This window comes from Gavia stellata, chromosome 1 (genome assembly GCF_030936135.1).
Source record: "Gavia stellata isolate bGavSte3 chromosome 1, bGavSte3.hap2, whole genome shotgun sequence".
NCBI lineage: Eukaryota > Metazoa > Chordata > Aves > Gaviiformes > Gaviidae > Gavia > Gavia stellata.
In genome coordinates this window covers 3,922,217-3,932,062 of record NC_082594.1, presented here as the reverse complement: position 1 = coordinate 3,932,062, position 9,846 = coordinate 3,922,217, and the positions used below count along the sequence as shown (strand labels likewise).

The 9,846-nt window shown below is 49.5% G+C and overlaps 1 protein-coding gene across 1 annotated transcript in view; it reads right to left on the bottom strand.

Annotated features, from left to right (window-relative positions):
• Nucleotides 1-1,082: 1,082 nt before the first annotated feature.
• The window catches only part of CAPN5 (calpain 5), a 39,648-nt gene continuing 30,884 nt past the window's right edge, over nucleotides 1,083-9,846 (bottom strand). The window contains exons 4-12 of the mRNA XM_059820009.1: nucleotides 9,540-9,732; nucleotides 8,776-8,969; nucleotides 7,977-8,054; nucleotides 7,118-7,313; nucleotides 6,005-6,127; nucleotides 5,287-5,483; nucleotides 4,797-4,918; nucleotides 1,627-1,763; nucleotides 1,083-1,288 (exon numbers count right to left, since the gene is read on the bottom strand). Of these exons, the coding sequence (XP_059675992.1) occupies nucleotides 1,106-1,288; nucleotides 1,627-1,763; nucleotides 4,797-4,918; nucleotides 5,287-5,483; nucleotides 6,005-6,127; nucleotides 7,118-7,313; nucleotides 7,977-8,054; nucleotides 8,776-8,969; nucleotides 9,540-9,732 (1,423 nt within the window). The 3' untranslated portion in view covers nucleotides 1,083-1,105. The remainder of the gene's footprint in view (nucleotides 1,289-1,626; nucleotides 1,764-4,796; nucleotides 4,919-5,286; nucleotides 5,484-6,004; nucleotides 6,128-7,117; nucleotides 7,314-7,976; nucleotides 8,055-8,775; nucleotides 8,970-9,539; nucleotides 9,733-9,846) is intronic.

Sequence of the window (9,846 nt, the reverse complement as noted above, 5' to 3'; positions counted from 1 at the left end):
GGACACTGGTATGAATTAAATACTCCCAGCATTTTCAGGCTGCACTGGGAGCAGTGCTCCTCTTCTCTCCTCTAGCACAAGCTAAAATCCCACTGTTTTTTAAAAAGAATTTGGGAAAGCGAGGCACTGAGAAATGATGCACTATATGCAGCAGTAAAGATAGCGCCCATTGAGCAAAGCTCCCCATCCCTTGGACCTGACGCTTTGGCCTTCCGAGGAACTGATCTCCTCTTATCTAAACGCTGAACGGCCCCAGCAGACAACCCACCCCAGCTACTGGGGTGAGCTCTTGGGATGGGGACTGCATGAAGACATGGAGACAGCAGGCACCACGGCAGTTCGAGAGGCACATGCAGGAGCTGAGTTCAGACTGATTCAAAAACTTGACCCCAGAGAACAGTTGACCCACCACGGTTGTTGGCATTTAGTATCCTTCAGAGCTGCATGGGGTTGAAGAAGACTCAGGAGGAGACAGCTCGTCCCTAAAATGATGGAGCCATTAGTCTTGTTGCCCCTGTGGATTTGGGATTTGGGACTGCCTTGGTGCATTTTCCTTCAACTTGCAGTACGCAAACCCATACCCAGAAAACATCCAAAAGGCCCCAATCTATTTTTTCCACTTCTCCATGGTTGAGGTGCCTCCACAGAGAAGCGATTAACCAGCAGTTTCACGGGAGACGACTCCACGCACACCACTCTAAAACCAAGCAGACGCATCGAAGATGCATTGAAGCGGCTGGTGGGACCGCGGTGGCCACACGTGTGCGTGGTGGCACGTGTGTGCCAGCCCGTGTAAACAAACAGCATCAGGGCATCGTGCTCTGGCTGTCAGGACACACAGCGTGCCTGCAGCGATCCCACAGGGCACACGGCGGCGATGGGGGCTGCAGAGGATGCCAGCAGAAGGATCGTTGCGGTTCCCCAAAAAAGGCACCATTTTTTAACATTGAAAACACAAGATTGGCTCCTTTGAGTGGAATGCATGCATAGTTCATATACACTTTGCAGATGGTAGGTAGGCTCTGTGCGTGTATATATATATACGTATGTATGTGTGCATGTTTATATACACATATGTGGCACCAGAAGAAGAGTCCTTGAGTACTTAGACGTTGGTGAGGATGTTACTGCTGAGCAGCCTCACAGCGATGGTTCCAGAGAGATCGTTTGATCTCCTGTTCCCCTTGTCCTGGAGGTGCAGCGTGTGCACTGACTGCCGGTCACTGGGATCCCCTGTGAGCACCACTTGGCCCAAGAACTCGTCACTTATTAAGTTGTGGTTCCAGATCTGCGGAAACAAAACAGACATGAGGACAGCTCCTTGAGGGATGCAGCCAACCTTCATGCACCGGGGAGGATAAGGGGTTATTGGGGACCTGCTCTGAGCTGGAGTCGTGGAGGTGGTCGAGGTGTGTGTGGGGTCACTCTGTAACTGAGAGGGGTGAAGGACATGCATTCACCAGATGTCATGGCTCAGCCGTGGCGGTGAGAGGTTGAGCTGCACGAACTGATAATGCTCAGCCTTGGGGAACAGACCTGCTGTGGACGGTGTGAGGAGAGGGCTGGTGGGGGGTCCAAGTGAGAGAGGGTCTCCATCCCTCAGCTCACTGCTTCTCTGCTGGGTACCTGAACTATGATGGGTTGTCCTGGCTTCTTGCGGTAGAAGAGACCTTTCACGTCAAATTCTGGAGACACCGTGTTCTTCTTCACTGGAGAGCGAACCTTTTGCCCTTCACACTTTATGATCACATAAGGGTCAGCTCCTGGGGAGAGAAAAGGGAATTTTTGCTTTGTTGTAGCTCCTGTAATTCCTCAGAGCCCTTTTCCAGGGGTGTCACACATCAGTTTTTCTCCATACCCCACCAGAGGAGATGGATATCTGCCAAAGAGTTCATCACACCCCAGATGATGTCCATGAAGCTCAGCTGATGGGCTCAGGCTTACTCCTGTTAGGTGACATTGTCCCTGGGTGACATTGTCCCCAGGTGGCAGGTGGTGATGGACTGCTACGAAATGGCCACTTCTTCCTTGACCACATATTCTACATAAACACTTCTTCGTCACTCAAAATCCTCCTGGCCTTTGGGATACATCTTTCGTGGAAGCCACTGACCTGCTCACCTCTCCCTTTCAGGATTTGATCTGCTGAAGGCAGGCAGAAATAAAGCCATGGAGAATAGAACCGGGCTCACAGAGCTTGTTTCACACAAGGAAACCGAGAGGAACGGCAAGAGCACAAATCATTGGCACATCTTAAATTCTTCCCAGACTGAGTGAGACTCAAATGCTTCAGGGGCCGTCAGTATAACGACTAATGCTGGGGTAAGGAAAATGCTGGGTGGTCAAGGTGATGAGAGAAGGCGCAATGCTGAGCCAAAATTAAGTGCCAAGATGTGCTAATTTATGAGATCCAAAAATGAGGCCACTCGGGCACTGGGAAGGTTTGGTTAGCAAACAATGAATGGGGAGCCTTAGGATGGAAATATATCGAAAAGGCTTTTAAAGAGGTGAAAATGGTTCTTAAGAGTATTTGCTTTGGGCAAGAATCCAGGAAGATCAAAATGTCAAAAAGGATCATTGGTGGCAGTGAAAGAGATGGGGAAGAGAAAGATTGGGCATTGGGGGGCAAGCAGGGGAAATGAGTGGGAACCCGAGGAGATGAAAGCAGACAAAACAGGTAAGTGGGAAGCCAGAGGAGAGTTTCATGAAGGGCTGTGTAACAGGTCCGTGGGAAAGGATGGTTATCGCAATATCCCAGCTAGAACAAGACAGTCATGGGGAACAAGCAGGCCACAAAGACGGAGAGCAAAGTTACCAAGTTCAGAGACTACCAGCCCACAGCTGGGACAGTACCTGAGCTTCCAGGAGAGGGAGAGAGCCCCTCATTAGTGAACATTTTCCCCTGATGAAACAAGTGCTTGTTTGGGGAATTTCAGTAGAGAATGAGCTGTTGCTATGGAAATTTAACTGCCAGAATGCATTTTCTCACCATGAGCTTTAGTGGCTATGATGGAAACACAGACCAGGTGGATGAGTTTTTTTGTCCAAGGGAAATATGGAAATGAGGAGGAACAAACCACCCCCTTCTGAGGGCCAGGGATTTAAGAACCACATCTTTGATTGCCAGACCACCTCCTTGCTAGCTTTCTGTTTGCAAGGAGCTGGCTCCCCTGGTGAGACACAGCTGCTGGATTTCACAGCTGTTTTTCCAAACTAGCCTTGTCTTTTGGGATGTCCCATTAAATCCTCATATTCCATCAGCCAGAGCCAAACTGCTATCTGTAAATCACTATTTCCAAAGTAGTGTGAAAGGCCTGGGCTGGGAGATGCGAGATGCCATTGCACTGGAAAGCTCCACACATGCAGGCTGTTGGTGGTGGGAGCTGAACAGCTGGAAAACAGCTGGAAAAAAAGCCATTCCCAAGGGCCTCTTGCTGAAAAAATGCTTTATGGCTCCAGAATCCACAGGTACCCTTGGCTGAAGGAAAGATAAATCTCCTTGTTTCTGTGAACAGTTCAGAGACCTTTGGCTACAGATTTCCCTGTACTGCTACGGATACACTGAGCTATTGTGAGTAACCCAAGAGAAAACAACCTACTTAGGATAAAATTCCCTCCCCAAACACCAGACAGGATAGAAGGTCTGCCTTTGTGGCATGTGATAAATATGCGAATTGGGCTAGTCCTTGCCCTGAGGAAGGATCCTGCTCATTACATTCAGGGCTTTAGGGATACGCAGCCATGACAATAATGCTTGAGTGGAAAAAAAAAAAAAAAATTAAGTTTTTAATTTAGATTTTTTAAATTTTAAGTTTTCAATTTTTATACTTTAAATTTGTCTTGAAAGTGCCTGGCTAAACCTTGCCACATTCAAGACATGTCCTTGACTCAGGAAATGGGGGACAAAGGCTAGGATCTGGTCTGTTCCCATGGTGGAAAGGCATTTGCTTCTCTAATCACAACCTCTACACCTTTCATCCCTACTTCACGATTTCCCAGTACAAGTCATCACTACCCCTGGGTTTCTTGGTCCAGATGCCCCAGAAGGACTGAACATGGGGCTCTCACCATGAGCTTCTGTGTGGCTGCAGGACACGGTGAGGCATGGAGCTGCTGCTGTCTTTCATGCAAGAGAAGTGTTGGATGTCAACATTGCAACAGAGCATGGTAGGACCATGAAAATGAACCTTTAGAGGACCAAGAAGGCAGAAACACAGTGCACTGTGCTGGTGGTGGCTCAGGTCATCTCAGAGGGCTCCTAGGAGCCAAGCCTGGAGCAGGACTTACAAGAAATAGAAGGAGAGGCTCTTGATCCACAGCACCCCAAAATGAGTTAAATTTGACCTACCCTCTACTGAGAGACATTTATCCAGCATCCAGTGATGAACACTACCCCAACATATCAGCCTGTACTATTGCTTCTCTGTCCTTCCTACTAAAAAGCCTTTAAATATGATTCCTGACCTTTACAGCTGCTCACACTCAGAAAAGCCTGGATTGTTACAGGACAACTGCTAAGGCCTTTGGGGAAGTTTTGGGAGGATCTCCCGAGGATCTTAGACAACAGCCTAAATATAACAGCTCCCAGATCATGTCCACAGCAAGTGAGTTTGATTCTCCATGGACTTTCTCCTCCTCTGGTATCTGAATCAGGAAAGTTCACTGAAAAAAACACCTGAGGACATAACAAATGCCAGCAACCTCCCATCTCATGAAACCACCTCCCCCTTTTCCCACTGAAACAACCACCTCCCAACTCCTCCGGGACTAGACAGCAGGCAGGGAAAGACCAGTACCTCCTTGGGAGTCCTGATTCTTGAGCCCGGCTGCGGCGAGGACGTGGATCTGGGATACCACTTGCGGATAACCACACATCCCACTCCAGCAGGTGTGTGGTGGCTCATCCAGTGTCAGCTCTCTGCAGGGAAAAACATGTGGCCTTTTAGAGGTGCCCAGCCTTACTCCAAGGGCAGACCAGAGAGTTTGCTCTAGCAGGATGGAAGGACTATGCTCTGTCCACTGTCAGACTCTGCTCCCCGCTCCAATCTCCCCAACCTTGGTTTGGGATGCTCTCCCATGTTATGCTTAGAAGTGGAGTAGGAGCTTCTCTGCATGTTTGTGGTGAGACCTGTAAAGATGCCCTGTCCATTGGCCACCTTTGAAAGGAAGCCAAACACCAGGTCCAGGCAAGGCTATGACCAATTCCAATCAGGAAAACCACATATCAAAAGCACAGGGCTGTCTCCAAATAGCCATCGCCTCCCCATCAATGCTCTTGCTACTTACCGGCAATCTGAAGGCACATCTGTGAAAATCCTGAGAAGGAACTCGCCTACATGACCAGGGTCAAAAGTGGTGGGGATGATGACATAGCGGCCTTCCTTCAGGTCTGTCCTCAGGAAGACGCTGCGGGAGTTGATGTAAATGGAGCTGGCCACCTTCTGCTGCAGGGTGTGCATCCGGTAGTTCCTGTTCAGCTCCACCTTGGCAGAGACCACAATGGGACAGTCAGCCGGACAGCACTGACTGACAATGTACTGGTGTCCACCTTGGTGGGGCCAGACTGCAAGGACTGACCCCACAGTGCTGGGAGAGCTGGAGTTAAAAGAACCAGCAAAACGGTCCCAACTGGGATGGATGGAAAACAAGTGCGGGCATGGCTCTCCCAACTCTGTTGGCTCAGGGACTCGTTGTCTCTTGCATCCCAGCTTGACACTGGGGGCCCAGCAAGCAACACATAGGGATCAGTCTAACGGATTTCAGCACTTGGAGACAACAGACTAACCATTGCTTTTAGCAAGGAGAACTTGTCCATGCTGTCACTGTTCACCTCTGAAATCTCTTGTCATCTCTAGAGGGGGGCAGGATCTGCTGAAGGCACCCCAGAGGCACCCAGATAATGCTTAAACGAACAACACTATTGGTCACGCAGGACTCATGTACCACTCCACCACTAACAAATTTATGGGGGTATTCAGGCCAACATGTAGGAACCATGGTCTACCTTATGGATATCAAAGCCTATGGCCAGGTTCTCTCCTTTGCCCTCTTTGCGACTGGTCCTTTTTGGCTTCTGCTGGATGGAGATCAGCACTTCATCTTCTGCCTTCTTCACATCAAACACGTACTAGAAGCAAAGGGAGGAAGGTAAGGTAGGACTTCTACTAAGACAGGATCACTGGGCATGGCTGGGGGTGGACACACAGCAGAGTTAACCTCAGTGTCTCCTCACCCACCTCACTGCAGGGACAACCTGGCTTCAGTACCAGCATTGAGAACCCACACCCACTCCTCCTGGGAGTTGGTACCACCTTGCCAAGCCAGAGACCTTTTTGGCTCATCTTAGAAAAGACTGCTAAATCCAGTCTTTGAATTGCTCAGCAGAATCCAAGGAGTCTAGATGCAGTCTCGTATCAAAGAGTTTCACCCCTTGCAGTCTGCCACAAGTCCTCCATGGCATGGGAGGAGGAACTGATGTTCACAGAGACCTAAGATGAAGGCTAACACAGAGCTGGAAGCAGGAAACCACTCTCCCACATCCTTGTTGACAACTCCTGCAATGGACCAGACCATTCTTCATCTGCTTGTTAGATGAAGGACTCACAAGAATTTGTCTTATATTACTGAGAATCCCGGTTCAGTGCAGGACAGGACAGAAGAGCTTGTTCCAGGAGATGAACTTCAGAGCAGGGCCTTTTCTGAAGGCCAAGCTAGAAGGAAGTGGCCCTATAGACTACACCTGTCCTGGTAAATTTAACAGTGCCAAGGTTTGCGCAAAGGAACTGGAATGTGGTCATTCAAACATCCAAATTGTTGGAAATGGTTCCTGGCCTTGTTTGACTGGCACAGCTAACACTGCACAGTTTGCTGTTTGCGTGCGCCAAGATGCTCTACACCAGGTACTTGGATACAGTCTCCCTGATAAGAGGGATGAGGTTAAGAGTTGGCCTGGATACTGGTCATGCTGTGCCAGGGGTCTCAGCCAGAGAATGGTTATGAGCACATTTAATCTACTAGAGGTCTGGTAGCCATTTTGGCCTTCTAGGTGCCTGTAGGAGATTTAAACACTTGGAAGCACATGTGAAGGCTCTAGAAGGTCCTCTGCTCCATGACTCACTTGAGGGTTCTGCAAAAAGGTGTCCTTGTGATTGATACAGCCTCCACAGCGATTCTTCAAGGGGTCATTGTTTCTGGTCCACTCCCCGTGTAGCACTGCCTCCTCCCAGGTCTTGTGGATGCTCAGGTAGGACGTGTTGATGAGACGGCACTTGATGATGTCCGTGAAGTATTTGCAGAAATCTTCGAAGGTCATCCTAAGTCAGGAAAGGACAGAGTTGGGTTATGCTGCTTCATTCCCCTGAACAGTAGTATGCTGCAGGGATTTTCTTGATCACCTATTAGAGACTGCGTGTGGGTAACCTCTGATATCTGATGAGTAACACAAGAGATGGAGATGATACCTTTCTGCATGCAGCAGTAAATACTTCTTCTTCAGTGTAAACAATAGAGCTATGTGTTTTGGAGTGGGAGAACCAGAGTAGAGGCCCTTCCTCCACACATGGGTAAGGAACGTGTGGATGAGGCATTGTGGGACATGGTTTAGTGGGCATGGTGGTGTTGGGTTGATGGTTGGACTTCATGATCTTACAGGTCTTTTCCAACCTTAGTGATTCTGTGATATGTTGTATTGAAACATACCTGGTGAGGCTGTTAAGTTCAGCACAATCATAACAAGTTCCCAGTACCCTGGTGAAATGGTTTGGACCCAGTGTGATACAGAGCAGCTTGCAATCCTAGGGTCATGGCCATCCAAAGCTAATACCCATGGGCTCAAAGAGGAGGCTCCACTAAAGATCCTAGGGCTTGGAAGGCCGTTTGCTCTGGATAGCTGTTTGCATGGAAATGACTCACATGTTTCATGGGGTGGGAGGACTCTGTGGGCATGGCCTGTGGCGACAACCCCAGGAGGGACTCACCAGAACTCTCCGTCATCTTCCACCGTCATCCCCATCTTCTCTCTCTCACTTTTACTTACTTTCTGCCACTCCTCAGAGCTGTGGGAAGAGTACAGGATCATTACTGAGAGGGCAAGGGGACACACAAGAATTCAAGAGGCTACTTGGCCTCGGCAGGATCTGTCAAGGGCACAAGGCTCCATCCATGCAACCAGTCCCCACAAGGCTCTGGTTAGCTTATCTTCCAAACATGAGGGGAGTGCAGCATGGCTTGGAGCTTCAACTTCCTTCCTGACCAGTGGTGCTGAATCTAGCTTGGCAAGATTTTGTTTGGCCAGTACAATCACAACCCTATCAGTGAAGATAACAAAATGGACTCTGGCCAAAGGCTCTGGTGACACCAGCCCTTGGTTCTTCATCTCATCCACAGACACCACAGCAGTCAGTGGTGGCAGAGGTTGATTCTGTTGGGTGCTATTTTTGCTGGAACAAGACTGGGAGCAGAAAGGTGAGCTATAATCATCTTTCACTAGTGTGAACGTGCTGGCAATTTCAGCACAACACCCACCAGAGCCTTAATGAGAAGGTCTGCCAAGCTCAGCCACCCTCCTGCTGACCTCCAGGGACCCCAGGGCAAGGAATGAATCTACCCCAGTGAAATAGTAGGTTTAGGACATGGGTTGAAGCAGCATCCCACAACTGCCCATACCATGTTATCCTGTGGGTGTGGACATAGTCAAATTATCTCATGTCTCAAGGCTTGCTCCAACCCAGCTTTTCCCACCAAAAGAAGGTGCTGCTGCTGCCCATCCTAACTCACGTGTCACTCCAAGGGCCGTTCCACTCCCGCTCGCCCCATGGGTTGCGCATGCGGATCATGTCCAGCTTCTCCGACTTGAAGAAGGACAGCAGGCCATGGCCCAGGCGGACCTTCCGCACGTCCGTCACCGCGTATGCATGGCCCTTCACCAGTCCGCAGGCCAGGCGGGCCTCCATGTCAGCCGCTGAAGTGGCCTGGGCAGGGGGACACAGACAGTGCTCGTACCAGGGGGGTGTGACTGCCTTTGCAGGAACTGGGTAAAAAAGGAGCTCAGATTTCCTTGCGGGTTTCTCTGAGCCAAAAAGAAGAGCCCCAATGCTCAAGGAGAGAGCTAGTTGTCTTGGCAGATGTATCAGATGCCATTTTAGGTTCTAGATCCTTCCTGATCTTCATCTGCTGCACGAGGTCTCTGAACTCCCATACTGTCGACCAATAAAGCTCATTCTACTGGTTATAATGGGAGGTCTGGCACCCAGTGTTTGTAGTGATGTCCACATGTAGACACCAAAATGCCTTTCTCTGGAAGTGAATCCTCTCCTAACATTTAAAGGGTGGTGGGATGAATCTGGGCTCTTGGACATAGCAATGAAGAATAAAGAGGGCTGGCATCCAGGCTTGACTCTTTTTCCCATCCACAAGAAGAAGCAGGAACCTTTGGCCATAACTTATCTGATCTAATTTAGAAGTCTCCAACAGTGTAAGACAACTGCATCCCAAAATGCCTTTTCCCATGAGACCGTGACCATAGAGGTAACATTGCTTACTTTGATGGAGCAGCTGATGAGGCCTCCTCGGTTGTGCACCTTCAACACACGCTCAAAGAGGAGGTTCCGCTTTGCTTCATCAGCAATGTAGTCCCCCTCGGTCAGGTCGATAGGTTCAGAGATCCCGCCAGTGAAGTCTACCAGGGCATCAGCTGTGTTGCCTCCATCCAGGGCCTCATAACAGCCTGACAACCTGAAAGAGGGTGACAGGGATGGCGCAACAACACTGGCTTGACATTTTAAGGGGTCTGGGACAGTTTTTGGGTCAACATGGAGAACAGGGATTTGTAATAAAACTTTCGGTGGG